At 30.4% G+C, this 19,410-nt stretch overlaps 1 protein-coding gene across 1 annotated transcript; it reads right to left on the reverse strand.

Annotated features, from left to right (window-relative positions):
• Positions 1-12,953: 12,953 nt before the first annotated feature.
• On the reverse strand, positions 12,954-14,048 carry LOC112771687 (protein GRIM REAPER). Its single transcript, XM_025816489.3, has one exon. It carries the CDS (start codon positions 13,992-13,994, stop codon positions 13,512-13,514), a length of 483 nt encoding a protein of 160 aa, XP_025672274.1. The 5' UTR covers positions 13,995-14,048; the 3' UTR covers positions 12,954-13,511.
• Positions 14,049-19,410: the final 5,362 nt, after the last annotated feature.

A 19,410-nucleotide genomic window follows, 5' to 3' on the forward strand; every position in this document is an offset into this window, starting at 1 on the left:
TCCATATGACCCTAATTTTTATCCACCATACCAACCACCTTATGAGCCATATGAACCATACATAGAACTACAACAATTCCAACACAATTGCTCCCAAGAACTACCTCAATATACACCATCTCCATACCCTTACCAAGATGAACCGCCTTCCAATTATAAACCCTTTCCCCCAAACAATGAACCATCTCTTCCATCACCTCCTTCAAGGGATGAAGCCCTCCAAACCTTCTTGCAAGAACAACGAAGAGATATTAGATCTTATATCCAAAGGCAAGAAGAGAAGCAAAAGGAGCTAAAGAAGTTAGAAGTCATGGTTGCTACTATGGCGGAAGCCATTAACAACATGGCCTCCCACCTAAGCTCATGCATCCCAAGTACTCCCATTGATGAATGTGGAGGATCAACCAATGAACATAGTGAGGGAGTGAACTTAATTAAAGTTTTAAGGTGAAGAAGAGGAGTTGAAGCAAGAATTACAACAAGGAGAGGGATTAGAGACAATTGAGTCGAAAAGAGTGGATGAAGATTTAGGAGATGTTGTGTAGAATTATAGAACCTTCTTCTAAGAAGCTTGATATTGATGTTGAGGAGGGTGTACAACCTCCAAAGCATATCATGGTTGAAGACTTTAAAGAGGTTGATCAAAAGATGGATTCAATCATTGATGAGTTTCTATCCACAACTGAATCCTCCCCCATTGGACATGAAATTGAGATCATAGAAGAATGTGCACAACCTCCCTTACCCTTGGTAAGCAATGAAGAAGAGATTGAATTGGAAGAAAGCTACCAAGAGGAAGAGGTTAAAATTGAAGAAGCTTGCAAAGAGGTGGAAGTTGTCAAGGAAGAACACAAAGGAGTGAAGCTTGCAAGACTATTGGAGACACCTCTCCCCAAGCCATCACCATCCATCCTTTCATTCAAGTGGGTAAATCTCTTATCTTTAAGCTTTATTATCCTACTTGAATATGGTTTGCTTGAGACGGATGGTCAACTTAGAGCTCTTTGTGGCTTTAAGAGTAAAAGGGAGATAGTTAGTGGTTGGAAACATCACTCTAGGTTCATGATAGTTGCATGTTCAAGGTTTGATTGCAAGGTTTGGTGTGGAGCTAGATTGCTCGGGTCTAGGAAGTTGTTTGGAGGCTTCATTGAGAATTCGGCTTGCTTACCACTTGGATGGAATCATGATGATCAATTTGAAGACGGGTGTGAAAACAAAGTGTGGGATCCCGGATTACAAAAAGAGGATCAATTTTGGGAGCTCATGGTTTGTGAAGAACTCCATCAAAGCTTGGAGCTATTCATTTTGAATGATAAAGATTATTGGAAGTCCAAGCATGGGTGGATGTTCAAGGATGAATTCAAGCACAAGCCACCATGACAAGGTGCTCCCCATAAGTCTAACTTAAGGACAATAAATAAAAGTGCTAGGTGGAAGACACCCCACCATGGTAATATCTTTTCATTTTTTCTTTTTGTAAATATTGGTAAAATAGGTTTAATTTCATGTTTAGTTTAGTTTGTTGAGTTTATTTAGGAGTCTAGTATGTTAAATAAGGTTTTATGGTGTTTTGGTAGCTGTTTGGAGGTTTGGAATACCTGGTTTGGTACAAGAAATTGAAAAAAATTGAAAAATAGAGCACCCAACCACGCGTACGCGTGACCCCAAAGTTTCCAACCCCTCACGCGTATGCCTTACCCACGCGTACGCGTGACCACCAGAATTTTTAGGGTCCAATACAAAAACCAAAGAGTTGTACGGGTAGTGTGCTAAAATTGTGCCTCTAGCACAATTCTGACCCACGCGTATGTGTCACCTATATCTCTCTTCACCCATACGTGCACGTCGACGATGCGTACGCATCGCCTCCCGTTGCTGCCATTCACGCGTACGCGTGACCTGAAGTGTACATGTGGCCCCTGCCCTATTTCACCCACCTTCTTTTCTTCTCTTCTTTCCATTTCTTTCCTTCTTCTTTCTTCTCTTCTTTTCTTTCCCTCCCTCAACCATCATCCAACACTACCAATCACTATCTATCACTATTTCTTTTAGTTAGTTAGTTATTTAGTTAGTTTGATTTGTGTTTTATTTTTTGTTTTTCATTATATGTGTTGGATTATTAATTTTGTTGCTGTTTATTGCTGCTGATTACTGATAAGATGTTATTTTAACATCATTGTTGTTAATTGTCATTGTTGAATTTTCTTTATTGAGGTTATAAACTGTTGCTTGGTTTTGAGTTTTTCATGTTTAACATTTTTGAATACCAAGTATATGACATTGCCTTCTAGCTTTCTAAATCCTTTGGATTGCATGTTTTGGCCAGCATGTGATTTGAGTTCTTTATCTATGATGAGGCAATTGTGTATAATCAATGCATTTTTTTTTGTTAGGTGATGCTTGTTTATGATTGAATTCTATTTAGATCACCTATTTCATGTATTGAGATTTGGAATTGTAAAATTGGATAGTAAGCTTACCTAATTGCATATTTTTTAGCTTTTCAAACTTTGTGGACCATTCTTGCTATGTGATTGATTTTAATTTCTACCTCTTTTCCTAAGTTCCATAGCACCAATGCCTCCCACTTCTATGTCAATTAAGTATTGCAAATAAAATTAAAGTGTATCATTGATTGATGTGTAAGTTTCATATTCCATTTTGTTCATTAAAGTTACCTTGCACATCAATCAATGTCCATTCATTATCCAATTCACAATTGCTTGATTTTTGCTTGAATGCTTTTATACTTCTTTATTGCTCGTTTGGTTGTCTTAGCCTACAAGTTTTCTTTGAAGTATCTCAAACACACTAGAATGAGTGAAGTGCACACTTCTTTTGTGTAATTATGACATAGCTCTCTATGCTAGTGTGTGAGTTCTAAACTGCGCGCAATCTTAGAACTCATACACCTATTTTTCATCAATGTCACACTAATTCACTTACTCAATTCTAGTGATTTACCTCATTCCAACAATTTACGCTTCCTTGCTTTTGTATTTTCTCATCTTACGGTGCTATTTTCTATTTTTTATGGATGAGTTATCATAAGCAAAAACGGAAGCGGGAGAAGAACATGCAGCAGCCGGTTGATCCACCAGCTGAAGGTGGCAATCCGGAAAGTTGCCGTACCCCCTTGCTCATCTCTGAATGCACCGAGGACGGTGTAAACTTTAAGTGTGGGGAGGTCGTCCGACCGATCGGCCATTTTTGGGTGACAATTTTTAATCCCAACACTTTTGCATTTCATTTTTTTAGGTCATTTAGAATTTTTAGTTGGCATTTTCTTAATATATATATATATATATATATATATATATATATATATATATATATATATAATAAGCTTAGTCAAAATAATGAAATTTTTCAAGGAATTTATCTATAGGCACTCCAATTGATTTGAAATTTTTTTTTAGAACTTGCTTGAATTATATATTGTGGAACTTGTTTTTGAGCTAAGAACACATAAACATGTGATTTTTGAGCCTATTTGTGTGGTTACATCATATAACCACTTATTTTCATTCTTGTGTGTATTATTCTCTTTCTATGATTGTAATCTTTGATTTGTTTGATTCTATATGTCCATTATTTTGTGTATACATGCATTTATATGATTGAGTTCATCGTTTCAAATAGCTCACTTACCCAAATAGCCTACATTTTATCTTCCATTGTTAGCCAATTTTGAGCCTATGCTAAACCCCTTTTGTTCTTAATTTTAGCACATTACAAGCCTAAGTGAAAAATAATAAATATCCTTAATTTGGATCTTTGATTAGTTTAGGCTAGTGAGAGTGTTTATCATTCAAGTTTGGAAAAATTGGGAACATTAGGTAGAGATAAAAGTATATTTTTGTACTTTTTTTTTTTTAAATTTTGAGAATTGGATACACACTCATGCATTAAATGTTAAACCATATGCATTGACATTCTTATATATATTTTAGTTGAAAAATAAATAAATAAAAAAATATAGAAAAATTAAAAGAAAAAAATAGAAAAAGAAAAAGAAAAAGGAACCAATAAAAAGGGGACAAAAATGCCCCAAAGTAAAGTTCAATAATAATCAATGCATATGTGTTGTGATCAAAAGGAGAATGCATGAGTGTGTGAAAAAGTGAAGAATGAATAGTTAGGTTTGCATTAGAATTAAATAGGTTGTAGGTTAGGTGAGAGCTTAAGTTAATCAAAGATTCAAATTTCAACCTCACTTAACCATATATAACCTTACCTTGACCCTACCCCCATTACAACCTATGGGAAAGTCCTCATGATATTTGTATGCATGCATTGAATAATTGTTGATTGTTAGATGAAAAACAAATCCTGAAAAGCATGATTAGGGGAGAATTGAGTGAATCAACCCTATACACTTGAGTTACTAGAGCGGATACACATCCGATGAGGGTTCGATTGCTCAATTATATGTTTTCACCTATGATCATCTCTTTTCTTGCAAGTTTGTAAATTCTTTTCAATAACTCAAATCAATTGTAGATTTGATTTGGTTGTTAATACCTTTATCCCTCATGTACATATATGCTTTCTTGGAAGTTGATTTATTTTGACCAAGCAATTGCATGCATATAGATAGATTACATGTAGATAGGTTGCATATAGATAGTTTGCATTGAATAAATATTGGTACCCTTTGTCTCTTTCTTGAGTTTAGCATGAGGACATGCTTAGTTTAAGTGTGGGGAGGTTTGATAAACTCCAATTTTGTGGTTTATCTTGTACTTAATTTAGGGGATTTTATCAACTTATCTCACATTTATTCAATGAAATAGCATGGTTTTGTAATTCTCCCTAAATTTGTGCTTAAGAGTGAAAACATGCTTTTCAGGCCCAAAAATTGATACATTTAATTCACCTTAATTCCATTTGATGCCTTGATAGGTTTGTTGAGTGATTTCAGATTCATAAGACAAGTATTGGATGGAAGAAGTGAAGAGAAAAGCATGCAAAATGGAGAATTCACGAAGAAATGAGCATTTGAAGAATTGAAGGCCACGTGCATGCGTCATCCACGCGTACGCGTGAGAAGAACATTCAAGCCACGCGCACGTGTCACCCACACGTACGCGTGAGGAGGGAATTTGCCAGCGACGCGCACGCGTCGACCACGTGTAAGATCCCAAATTTTGAAAAGAAATTAATAAATTATTTATGATCCATTATATTTATTTAAGATAATATTTTTGGAAATTCTATATATAAAGGTTGAGTAAACTCTTATTTATTATTTAGAGTCCTTATAATTGAAAAATAATGAGTATTTCATGTCTTAATTTTAATATATAAATTTTAAGCTTATTTTATAAATAAAGGAGGATTAATTTACTTATCTCCAATTTTCACTAAATTGGTATTTAACCGAAAATTATTTAAAGATTATTAATTAGAAGATATTTTTTTAAAAGATGGATACTTTATATTTAATTTAATTTTTATTATTATCCTACTTTTTATTTATTTCATAAAATTACACTACTATCCCTATTGTTCACAAAAAAAAAATACCTAAACCTAATTTTCTATCCTAACCCTAACTAAACTACACTCGCCTCACCCCACACCTACGGTTAGCCCACACAACCCACTACCCAGCTCACCAACACTCAAAACAAAGAAAAAAAGAGAGAGAGAGAGAGAAACGAAAGAAAGGGATGAGAGGAGAGGGGAGCTACGGTAAGGGAGAAGGGGGAAAAGAGGGAGAGAGCGACGGAGAGCTGCGCCCTGCCGCCGATCCGCCACCGAACTCACCGCCCAGCCGTCGTCACGTCACTACCCAGCCACCATGGCATCGCTGCCTGCTGCTGCCGAACCTATTCCGCCGCCGAACCGATTATCGCGTTCTGCTGCACGCTGTCACGGAGGAAGACCAAAACCCAGGGAGAGGGCCGCGCGAGGAGAGGTCAGCGTCACCGTTCCCTGAAGCTCGTGTCGCTGTCGAGCCCAGATGAGAGAGGAGAGACCGAGCCTGAACCCCGACGAGCTGGGAAGAACCAGCGTTGCCGCTGTGCCGTCGTCGTGGATACCATCGCCGCCATTCGTGCCTCTGATTCGCGCCGGTGTGACTTCTGTCGCCGTTAGGCTGTCCGCTGACATCACCGCCGCCATAACCGCCGTTGCTGGAGACTGCCAGTGGAACCCTGATAGTCTTGGTAAGCATTTCGTTCCGGAACCTTTGAAATCAATATTTTGTTATGTTTGGCTAGAGATTATGAGATCTTGGTTACCGTAGGGTCGAGCTCCGAGGTTTGCATATCGAATTTTTAGGTTGCCGTTGAACCACTAGAGTTTCTAGCCGTTGTCGAAGCTCCCGCCGAGTCAGTTCGGGATTGCGGCTGCTCAGTTCTGCTGTCACCGTAAGTGTACTCTATTTCGAACCCTCATCGTTAGTTTTTCGTTATGGGCTTTAAGATTTTTGCGATATTAATGTTTTTAGGAATTAGAAATCGAGTTTGCATGTCACGACTGAGGCTGTTCTGCTATTGAGAAAGTAAGCAGAGCTGAGGTTTTGGTTGCTGTTGATTCTGGACTGAGAGAAAAGAGTTCAGTTGACACGTTTGGATTATGGTTTCGCTTACTGAGGTAGGGTTTTTATAAAACTAATTTATTTTAAAGTGGAATTGTTATAAATTGATATGACGAGCGAAATGCTTTTCTGGTGATTATGTAAGTCCTATGCATTGTTTGGTTTATCTTAGATGAATATGGTTGTCTGCTTGACTGAGATAATGTCTAATTTTATTAAAATTGAGATTTCTGATTGGTTTGGCTTGAAATAATTTTTTATATTTAAAGTTCTGAATTTTGTTTATTGGAAACTGATTTGGTCTTGAATCCTTTGGAAAGGAGTTGAGGATTGGTTTGGTTGGGACCCGAAAGGGTGGCAAAGTCCAAGTTTTAGGGGAGATGTTGCCGAATTTTCATAAAAATCTAGATTCTGTTTTAAAATGTGATTTAGAAAAAGATTTGGACTTGAGAGGTTCTACGAATTGGTTCTTGATTTATTAAGAAATTGGTGTTTTGAGTTTAAACTGTTTAATAAAATTTTATGTTTCCCGATTGATTTAAATATGAAGGGGCCTATGTTTTGAAGTTTGGTTAAAGAAGTACCTTTGGGTGAGTTTAGCGGAATTTGAAAGAAATTGAACTTGATTAATTAATTTCGTGTTGCTCTTAAAGTATTCTTTAAGTTTGACTTTAAGTTCGACTAAACAATTCTGAGCCTTTGGGAGAGTTTCTGATTTAAGAATGAAAAGAAATTGGGTTTTTTTTGGACTTAAATAATTTTGGTTTTGAAACTGGTTCAGAACTCTTGGCTTACATGCTTTGGTTTTGATTTTAAATCTTTACTTTAATTTATCTCAACTTAAGCAACTATGATTCCGATAATTTCTGAAGAGTTTAAGAAATGAGGCAGGTTATTCTTCCCTAAAGTCTTGAGTCCTTGCCAAGGTTGTTGATTAATAACTCTTGATTTCAAAATGATGGAGCGAATGATTTGAAAATGAGTGATTTTGAGTCTTTCAGAAGAGATTTTGAATCTGGCTTGGTTATGAAGTTGTTTGAAAGTTTCGAAAAAAAAATTTACTTAAGAAAAGTGGTTCTTGGCAAGATGTGAACTGAATACGTTTGTGATTTGAAAGTGGGCCAAGAATGATTTTTGAAATAAGATTTTGAGTCTGATTGACTGTGGATGTTATTGAGAATATAATGAGGCCTGGCAAGGATGGTGGTATAGTCCCGCTTGCTCAGTGCGTAAACCGTTATGCAGGGATGGTGGTTTTGTCCCGCCTGCAGTGAGGATGGTGGTTTTGTCCTGCTCACATATTGATAAATTATTTGGCAAGGACGGTGGTTTAAATCCCGCTTGCGTGTTCCGGGCAAGGATGGTGGTTTAGTCCCGCTTGCTTGTGGAACCTACGGATAAGGATGGTGGTTGAATCCCGCTTATCCGAGTCGGGTCTGGCAACATAACCGACGCGTGAGCTCATGGCCAGTAGGACAGGCATGCATCATATGCATTTATATGACATTGTTTGGGTGTGCATATTATGATATTATAATTGGTTTGCCTATGTGAATAGTTATGTTAATTGCTAATTGCTCTACTTGATATAACTGCTTGATTGTGTTTGAACCTTCTTACTTGTGTTTGTGGCTGAGAATTGGTTAGATTGTGATGAATTGGTTGTTGATTGAGCTGCTTGGGCCTAGAGCCATGGTTGATTATGAGATGGGCTGAATACTGTGTTTGGTTGTGTTTTCGGTTTAGAAAAATATGAAAAACCAAACTGGTTCAGCATAGACTTAATGAACCTATGCTTGGAACAGTTTGGTCATTCATGCTGTCTAGGAAAAAACTTTAAAAAAAGAAAAGAAAAAGAGCTTTTGGATTTCTGAGAAATTAACAGCTTTCCCTTTTAGAAAGGATTTCGGATTTTGAATATTAAATCTTTGGTTTTGAAAAGAAGCATAAGGCGGTTATTAATCACTATACATTAAAAACGGTTTTATTGTTGTATCTTATTATAGCAATTCTGTAACCCTATAGTGAAACCCTTTCGAGGACGATGTTCTCACTCCCCTACAGGTTTTTCCCTTTTCAGGATATGGGCGACGGAGTTTCAGGAGAGTTATATTTATTTTCTGTTTATTCGACATTATTTTGTATTATCTTAGTTTTATGTTTCCCTCGCCTTTAATTTTGCAAGTCTTCACAAGAAGGATAGGATTTTGATTATGTAATGCTTGTAATATTAATAATATGTAGATATATGTACATGTATCTTTTGTAAGTATTATGGTTTGTTTTGTAAATGTGGTTGTATGTTATCAGATAAAAAGCCTCTTGAGCGGTTATACGGTTTAATTTTTTTAAACAGGCTCATATTTTAGTATTAAATATTTTAAAAGTCATCGTAATACCCGAGCTATCAGAGTGGCGCAGCCGGAAGCATGACATTTTGATAGTTAGGGTGTTACACCACGCGTACGCGTGACAAGCAACACGTGACCTCATTAAAGGCAAAATTCTGGAGGCGATTTCTGAGCCATCCAGGCCCAAATCCAACTCATTTCTGAAGCTATTTCATGCAGAATTGAAGAGAGAACAAGGGGGGAGCAATTAGATTAAGTTAGCATCATGTTGTAGGTAATTTTCTAGAGAGAGAAGCTCCCTCTTCTCTCTAGAATTAGGATTCTTAGGTTAATTTTCTTCTTAGATTTAGGTTTAATTTTTTGTTCTCATCTAGTTTTCTTTATAATTTCTTGTTCTTACATCCTTCTTCTTCTTCTTAGTTCTCTTGTTAATTTCTCTTTTTATGCCTCTTTTATGTTGATGCACTCTTGTTGGATTTGGCTTTTCTTTAATGCAATTTATGTTTTATGTTCCTTTATTGCTTAATTGAGTTGTTGTTATTGTTTTCTTGCAATTGGGTAGTTGTAGATTTTACTATTTCTTGTCATTTACCATGCTTTCCTTTTATGCCTTCCAAGTATTTGACAAAGTGCTTAGTTGGATATTAGAGTAGCTTTTTGAGTATTCTTGGCTTGGAAAGAGAAATTAGGCAATCTTGAGTCATTAATACCCAACTCATGTTGGTGATCTAGAGTTATTAGTTAATATTATTTCCATTGACGCTAATCTCTTGTTAATTCAATTAGTAAGTTGATTAGGACTTTTGGATTGAGATTAATTAGTCTTATTTGACTTTCTCTCATGTGAAGATAACATTATACCTTCTTCCTATGTTGGAGATGACTTAATAGGATTAGCTCTTGTTAATTATTGTATAATTAATGACTATGATAGAAAGCTTTAATTCTCAATTATTGCTATAAATGTCTCTCTTTATTACTTGCTTTCTTTAGTTGTTTGATTTACATTTTTTGTCTTCTTATATGCAAACCACCCCTTGGATACTATAACCAATAATGTGCACACCTCACTGCAATTCTTTTGAGAGACGACCCGAGATCTAAATACTCTCGGTTTTTATTGGTTTTCACTCGTGACAAACAAATTAAACTTTGATTGAGCATTACTTGTCGATTTGAAACTATACTTGCAACGAAGTTATTTCCTCTAACCGAGAAAAAATTCTTAACCGACGGTTTTACTCATTTTATATACTTTCTTCGTATTTTTCAAAAAAAATTTTTTCATTCTTGTATAAGAACTTCTTGGTACAAAGACAAAGACAACTTGAAAAAAAAAAGGTTAAATTCGTGGGTTTTACCATAGGAAAAAAATGGAAGATAAAAAATTATACAATCTACATACAATTTAAAATTTAAATTCAATTGAATAAAATTAAGAGGATTTATTTTATAAAATGTGTTATATATATATATATATATAAAATTTAAAATTTAAATTCAATTGGATGAAATTAAGAGGATTTATTTTATAAAATGTGTTATATATATATATATATATATATATATATATATATATATATATATATATATATATATATATATATATATATATAAGTTTATTTATTCAGTAAGTTTATTTAACTTATGCATGACTCTAATTGAGCTATAATTAAAAACTTTATTATAATAGAGAATTTTTTAATAACTACCAAGTATACTATATATGAAATTTTTTTTTTTTTAAATATGAAGGAAGTAAGAGAGAATTATCAAGATATAGTGTGTTAAGAATTTTGAATGTCTCTTGAATTTTTTTTATATTTATTTTTTTATCTTTTAAATTTTTTGTTAGAAATGATTAATAAATATGCGGTTTGAGAAAAAATAAATTATAAAAAGTTTTATACTATAATTAATTAGTTGAATTATTAAAATTTATTTTAAATGAAAAATTAAATTTAATTATAATAAATCAACTTATTTTAATTAATAATACTATAACATGTAATAAAAAATAACTTATCCTTTAAATAAAAAAGGTCGGGTAGAATTCACTTTATTTCATCCTTGTTTTAGGAGAATTGATGCAGCAATAAGATCAATAAGAGAATGACAATCTCAAGAACTAATTTTTGAAGTTTCAATAATACGTCGCATAACAATTTTAATCCTTCTTTTAATATGCAAATGTTATTCACCATTTATCGTTAAATGGAATGGAATGCACAACCTGTTAAAATTCAATACAATGATAAATGATTATAAATAAATTGATACAATGTCATAAGCAAATTAATACATCTAACAATTTAACACAAACGCTTGCATGATTTCTTTCTTTAATTTTAATAAAATAATAAAAAAAGTTTGATAATAAAAAAATTAATCATAATTAGCCAAAATTTTTCATAATTTACTTCATTTATATAATTTAACAACATTTTGATTTTTTATCTCATTCTCCTTTCAATTCACTATATATTATATTCTTATCCGTCTTATTTATTAATGATATTAATTATAATATTATATCCCTAATTATTAGACATTCTTAGCTTGTAATTATTATTTAATATTTTTTTTATAATTTGAATATTATATTTAAGAATACAATAAATACTAAATAACAATTAAAAACGATAATAATAATATTCATTAAATAATTTTAATTGTAATTAATTTTTATTTCCTTTAATTCATTTATCATTATTGCAGGCGTTGACAAACATAAAAGTTTGGCTTAATAGGTTTTTCATTATTAATCTGGATCATGAATACCGTTTACTCTCTCAGATAAAAAATCACAACTCTAATTCAATTACAAGCACAATTGGGATAAGCCAAAAAAATTTACAAAAAAGAGTTGAAAAATAATTTGAACAACAGATGAACTTACCTGAGATTGTTACCAATCAACCAATTTTTGAGAATATGAAAAATTACACTAGTTTTGATAAAGTATGGTAATAAACTGATTTTTTTTTTATGTTTTTATGTGTATTTATAATTATACTGTACTAACTAAGTTCATACACATAACATTCATAAGTTCATATACATAACATCTATAATTACATACAACTAACATTTAAAAATTAAATTCATGTTTATTAGATATTACATCCATACACATGTCATTTTTTAATTATTGCATAATTAACTATCATATTAACATAGATGTTCTAAAATTTTATCATAATTGAATTTGAAAAAATGTCAAATTCTTAAATTAATTTATTCAATTGATAAATTTACTCATAACATCTATAAATTCATACACAACATCCATAATTTCATATTAATAACATCCATAATGCTGTACTCATAATATTTATAATTTTATACATATGATGTCTATAATTAATATAAATTTTTTAAACTATGTGTCTTATTGTATTTTTCAAATTATCTCATATGTGCATTAATAGGTCATAATTTTAATTATTTTAATATTTTTTATTTAATATTCATATGTATGTTTATTTATTGATTTTAATATGACAAATTAATAATTATTTTAAAAATTTATTTTTTAATTTTTATTTATATTTTATTTTTTAGTTTTTATTTTTTAATAGCCTATATATAAAATATGAGTTGTATCGTATAAGTTGTTAAAATTTTTTAATTTAACCTCTATCATTTTTGCAGAAAAATTATATTTTAATAGATAATAACGTGGTTGGGAGATGTTAGGGATTTGATTTAGAAGAAACTGAAATTGATTTTGAAAAGAACATTAATGATTCCAAACACCCAGAAAAAGAGTGTGTGATAAAGAAGATGAGTAATAAAAAAGTAAATATCACTTGCTTATCAAGAGAATAAAAATTTTATTCCTTGGCTACCTAGCATCACCATAAAATAATATTAAGAAAGTTGGATAAAAGTCTCAAGTCTCAACAAAAAAGAAAATAGCAAAAAGTGACTAATGGATTTTTTTTTCTAATTTTATTCTGGAACATTATTAGTTAGTTGCTTGGGGATCGAGGAAAATATTTTTCAAAATAAGACAGCAAAGTTGTGGAAATTATCGACAATTTCTTGGAATAAGGTACAAGACACCACTCTGATTTCATTGATTGTTGATGACAATATTAGAAATGAGATAGAAGTTGATAAACTTATTAGAATTTTATATTGGTTTGGACTTTTTTTTCGATCGTTTGTAAAATTTCGAAAGAGAAATTTGACAGCACTAAGTGATTACAAGACAACAAAATAAAAACTCACAACTCCTCATGCATGAAGAACAACTGGAATACACACTCACAAATCAACACACTATTAAGACATCACAAACAACATAAAAACAGACACCCCTTAATCAAATACAACCAAAACCTGACGTTCTTAAGAGGGACCCACACCATCCACAAACAGCATATTGGTTCGAATTTCTAATAATTTGATTTTCTTTATTGATGTTTCATTCTACTTTGTTGAGCTCTTTTTTTAAAATTAAATAAATAAAGAAATTAACACGACTAATATAAAAAGTGTAACACATGCTTTCTCCTATATCTTAATAAGATTTAAAAAAAAAAAAAAAAAAAAAACTATCTAAATTATATAAGATTAGACCCACCTTCAAATTATAAGTTGTATTTTCATGCATAGCCACAGAATCCATTCCCACATTTATCACCGTTTGAACACTTGTTGTTGCACTTGCCACAATGATTGTCGTTATACCAAACATTAGTACAAACTCCATTGCAGCATCTCTCACCTAGTACCTTGCATTTGTGGCCACAAACTCCACAATTGTTCCTATCACTTAGAACGTTTCTACAATGCTTCTTGCAACAAAAGAGAAGGCCTTTTCCTTTATTTGCTGGGATCCCATTGCATATGTTGTTAGTCACAACATCACAATGTGCACCTTTCTTGATTATTATGCTTGACAAGAACCTACTTGTTGCTTTGTGGCTTGTTAATAACAATGGGGTGTCAACAACATACTCTTCATCATCTTCATCATCATTTTCTATGTCATTAGTGGAAGATACTAATTTGGGGAAAAGGGTTAGAGGAATAATGAGCAATGAGAGAATTATTGTAAACTTTAGGGTGGTGGCGATGTTGGCCATTTTTTTTTTTGTTTAAATTTTGGAATGATATATAATAATATGATGAATTGAATGGGCTTGTTGAGGATGCTAATAATAAGCTAGAGGGTGAGTGAGTGAGTGATATATACTCATGATTTAAGGGACATTTTTGAGCAATTTAAACTACAAATTAATCGCAAAATACTCCTTGATCTTAGGGTGGGAAAGGGTTGTTTACTTGCAATTTTAATGTTGAACAAGCAAGTGCTAAATCCTATTCAAAGTTAATAGCTTAGCTTGTTAGTTAATTATTGCAAATAGGGTTAATTTCAATGTATTTGATTGTGGTTTAAGAAAGCTTCATCAACTTAATCAAAGTTTCTTAAAGTAATATACTAATCTTTGTCTTTCATTACTTAAGAACTAGATTATTTAAGTTAGCTATGAAAAATATTTATATATGTAAAGAAAGGTTGTCACAAAAGTTGATTTGGATAAACAAATGCTTAATATAACTTTTTAAGAAAGTGTTTACAATACTTCAAAACCCGGAATCCCAGTTTCTAAGGAACCTCATTTTGTAAGATCTTAATGTGAGGAGAAATGTTTGAATGTTCATAGAACGGTGCATGTATATGCTCATAACCAATATATAAGATAATGATTTATGATAAGATTAATAATAGTTTAAACCCTAAATTTAAATGACATTATCTTTTGAGTTATAACAATTTATTTTAAGAGTTTAATTTTGATGTATTGACAGTGTAAAACATTTTACACAGTTATACAATCACATCTGTTCTTTTGGATGACTTTCACATGGTCAATGTAAAAAGTAGTTATTTTTACTGATGTAACATTATGTAATTAAATGTATGTATAAAATTACTTTACATGATACATCAAAATTAAATTCTTATTTAAAAAAAAAGGTTATTTTGACAAGTGTATTCTACAACTCATCTAATTAATAACTCTATTGCATGGCTCTTCCTCTGCAATTGCGCAAGTTATATGGAGGGATAAATTTTAAAAGTTTCTTCATATACTTTTACCAAATATTACAAAAGCAAAGTATTTTAAATAGATTTGTAAGTTTAGTTTCTAATTGGTTTAATTATTCTGTCGATTCATATAGTTTTACCTGAAGTTTTAATTAGATCTCTATATTTTTTTTTTTTGAGTTTCTATACCACATTAAATTTTATAATTAAATTTCTATTGTGATAAAAATGTTAAAATTAATAAAATATTTTGTTAAACAAAATAAATATGCCTAATTTAATTGAATATTCTATATAATTTAACAGAATATTCTATTAATTCTAAAATTTTTATCATAATAAAAATTTAATTACAAAATTTAATATAAAATAAAATTTTAATTAAAAAAATATATAAAAACTTAAATTCAGTAGAACTAACCAAGAGTAATTAAGTCTTTCTAATTTACAAGTATATCTCTGTAACACAGGAGGCTATATAAAAAGGATCGTGTGAGTTCGGTCCCCTACATACACCTATCATTATAAGAAGAGTAATACTATATGATCAATTTTAAATATTAAAAAAATTAAATTTTAAATTTTAAATATTAATAATATAAAAAATTAAGTATTGATACAAAATATTAGTTAATATCGATAAAAAATTTATTTCCTGATATTTCTCTTGTAAGAATACTTAAAATCATAATATGAGGCTTATTTTTTTATAAAAAATATTAGATAATCATCAAAATTTATTATTTCTTACTATAACTTTTAGTTATTAATTCAATTTTTTTACTTATTATTTTTTCATAATAATTCATTTTGTGGCGGTTATACCAAAACTGCCACAAAATACCAAACATTTAGCAGCCCTCTTCTTATCTGTCGCATCAACTTCCGCAATATTTTATTTGGCGGCGATTTTTGATAACTGTCGTCAAAAAACCGTCGCAATTTACCGTTTTTTATGTAGTGTATGTGGCGTGAAAGCCTAACACACAGACGACAAACTTCAGCATGTACGATGCGTATTTCCGGCCCATAGGTTGTGTGTTGCCACATGTCACATGGTGAATAGTTGTTAATGCAACATATGACCTGCGTGTTGAATATATACTCCTTATCTTATTCGAAAGCTCTACTTATAAATACAAAATTTGTTATTATTTACTTCATTTGAAGTAGAGTTATTTTAGTATATTAGTGGTGTGATGGAGAGTAGTGTTAATATATTATAATGATGAGATTATACGAAATAGTGAAATACACATGAGGATGTGAGTTTTGCAGGTGAATATACGTTTTTTTTTTGTTATTTCATGCATTATGACATTTATGGAGTTATAATATAATTTTTATAAAAGTATAGAAAGTGATATCTTAAAGAGCATCAATAATATACAAAACTTAATTTTAAATTAATTATACAATAATTATACATAATTCATGACTAATTAAAAATAATAAAGTAATTAAAAATTAAAACACCAAATTATAATACAATTATAAAAAAATTACAAAATTATAAACTTAATATTATTTTTACATTTTATATAATGATATTAACCAAATAATGAGCAATACCTAAAAGTAATAAACTTACATATTCAAAACGATCCAAATATTGAATAATGTATTTTACCGTCAATATATAATTATGTATCATTTTTTAACACATACTAATATTTTTTAATGAATAAAATTAGCACTAATCAACAACACTTGCACCTCTTTCTTTTTCTTTGCAAAATATCTCAACACTCTGGCTCTCATCTTCAACAATGCTGCAATAATATTGTTAATGCAACCTCCCTCTCATGTGTGCAGTGGCGGAGCTTAATTCAGATAAGGGGGTTATGGCCTTCTCAAACTTTTTATAAAAAATTTAGTAGTATTTTTTTAAAAGATAAAAAATAGTTTAATTAATTTAAATACTTTACTATGACTTAAAGTATCTAATGAGTTCAATAAACAACACTCTCTCTATCTTTAAGTTCAAATATAAAAAATATTAGATATTTTTTATTTATTTAATTTAATATTATTTTATATTTTACTATTTATTTAATTTAATTTTTTATATGATAAAAAATAATAGAATATTCAACAAGTATTAATATTATTGTATTTGTATAAATTGATAAAAAAATTAATAAATATTATAAATTTTAATATTTGTCCTTCTAACTTCTTCTTTACATATTTTACAGGATATATATTCAAATTTTTATATAAAATAATAATGAAAAATCAAAGAATTGATACATTTTTTAAGAAGAAGGCTAATATTTAAGAAGGAGAACATATAACTTTACAATATCAACACATGTAAATAGTTCTTCTACTTGAATGAATCACGAAGAAAGTGAGACATAACCTTCAAAAGTTCAAAAAGTTACATATGATGATTTTAACCTTAACTTTTTGGAATGAGATCTTGAAAAATAGCTTTAAATTTGACAATATCACCCAAACCAAAGAGATAAAATTAGACGAACTTATCTTAAATGTGATCTATATCAAAAATATTTTGACAATTATTTTTTATCTGACCTCCCAAAATTTTATTTCAAATTCCGCCACTGTATGTGTGGCTTGTTTTATCCCCTGCATGCAGACAAGGTCATTACACAGCGTGCGAGTTGCCAACACGTCACCTGTTTACAAAGCTGGTTTCCAGACGCTGCATCACACAATCTATGTGTTGTACACAACCATATTGAAATGGAATATTTTTAATTATTATATCATTTTATTTTTTTAAAAGTATTATTTGTGTACATTCTTTTAATTATGTTTTTTCATGCTTATATAAAATTAATTATTTTAATATTTTTATTAGATATATTTTAATAAAAATTAAAAATAATAACTATAAATACAATAATTTTAAATATATTGTTATAAATTTTAGTAATGTATTTATAATATCATTTATTAGATATGTTTAATTTTAACCGTTAAAATTAATTTAATAACTATAAATATATTCTCATATTCTCATATAAAAATGCGATTCTAATATGATACATTTTCTCTATATATATATATATATATATATATATATATATATAGAATACAAAACGTGTGAGCATCACCCTGAAAAAATGGCTGGACGGTGTTCAAAATAAGAGTGGCATCAAATTAAATCTCTTCACAAAATTCTCAATTGGTTCTAATTTCACCTCTAATTTCAGTATTTCACCATGGCGCCTTTGTCCCCCTCAGTCTTTTCCAACTGAAATAATAATTAAAAAAAAAAAAAAACAAGAACAATGTCATTGGTTCAACAATGTAATGTGACTCAAGAAAGCAAAGCACATCATTTTTTATTAACAGTTAGTAAAAGTTTTCGTTGAGCAGATAAATATTAGGTGATTAATATTTTTTTCTTGTATGTAAATCAATTTCAGCTAACTTATTATTATTATTTACTAAAACTATTGGTTCCTAGCTTTTTTTTTTTTTTGTAAATATTATAAGCCTATTACACTAATGGTTTTGATTAAAAATGCTCTTACTTTAGTGTAAGCCTAAAATACATACATTGTTAAGCTGAGAGAAAAACGAATTAAAAAAATCCAAAAAAAAAAAAAAAAAAAAAAAAAAAAAAAAAAAAAACTGAAAGGCAAAACGAAAACGAGTGCAAATATAAAAAATATAATTCAATATCAAATATCATATATAATTTATAATATGGTTGACGACGAAATCTAAACATAAGCCCATGTGTAATGTGTAGAAGATCCTCTTAACCGGCGAGAAGACCGTTTATAAGTCATTGCTTCAATCACGGCCATTATAGGCCTCTATGAGTCTATGACATATTCATGATTTTGACCCTTGACTTTAATTTGCATCTTATTTCCCTTTATTGACTCCGATATTCATTTTTCATGGTGTCTTCCATATCCAGAGTTTAAGGACCAATCCGATTTATTACATAACATGCATGAATGAATTGAATCAAACTCAATTTAATTTTGAATGATTTATGTATAGCGGGGTGCATCTTGTTGGATCAACTGAAAATAAAAAATTCTTTGTTCTATTATACATTATTATTTTGCAAAATAAAAAAAAAAAAAGTTTACAGGCATGCTTGGTCGTTACAATTTACCAAATGTACCTACTGAAAATTAGAAGCGAATTCAAAAATTTTTTGAAGAATAGGCCAAATGTAACACCCTCACTATCAGAAATCATGCTTCCGGCTGTGTCATTCTGATAACAAGAAGTATTACGACTACTTTACATACTAAATATTAAGATAGAAGCCTGTGATTCGAGACTGTATCGCTGATTTCTTTTAAAATCGTAAATAAATACTTTATCTTAAGAAAAATACAAGCAGACATAGACTCATATACAAGACTCCTTACATAATATCTCATAATATAATATACATATAAAACATACAACTCCTATCCCTCTTACAAACTTGTAATAACAAAGACTAG

Source organism: Arachis hypogaea, chromosome 18 (genome assembly GCF_003086295.3).
Source record: "Arachis hypogaea cultivar Tifrunner chromosome 18, arahy.Tifrunner.gnm2.J5K5, whole genome shotgun sequence".
NCBI classification, from domain to species: domain Eukaryota; kingdom Viridiplantae; phylum Streptophyta; class Magnoliopsida; order Fabales; family Fabaceae; genus Arachis; species Arachis hypogaea.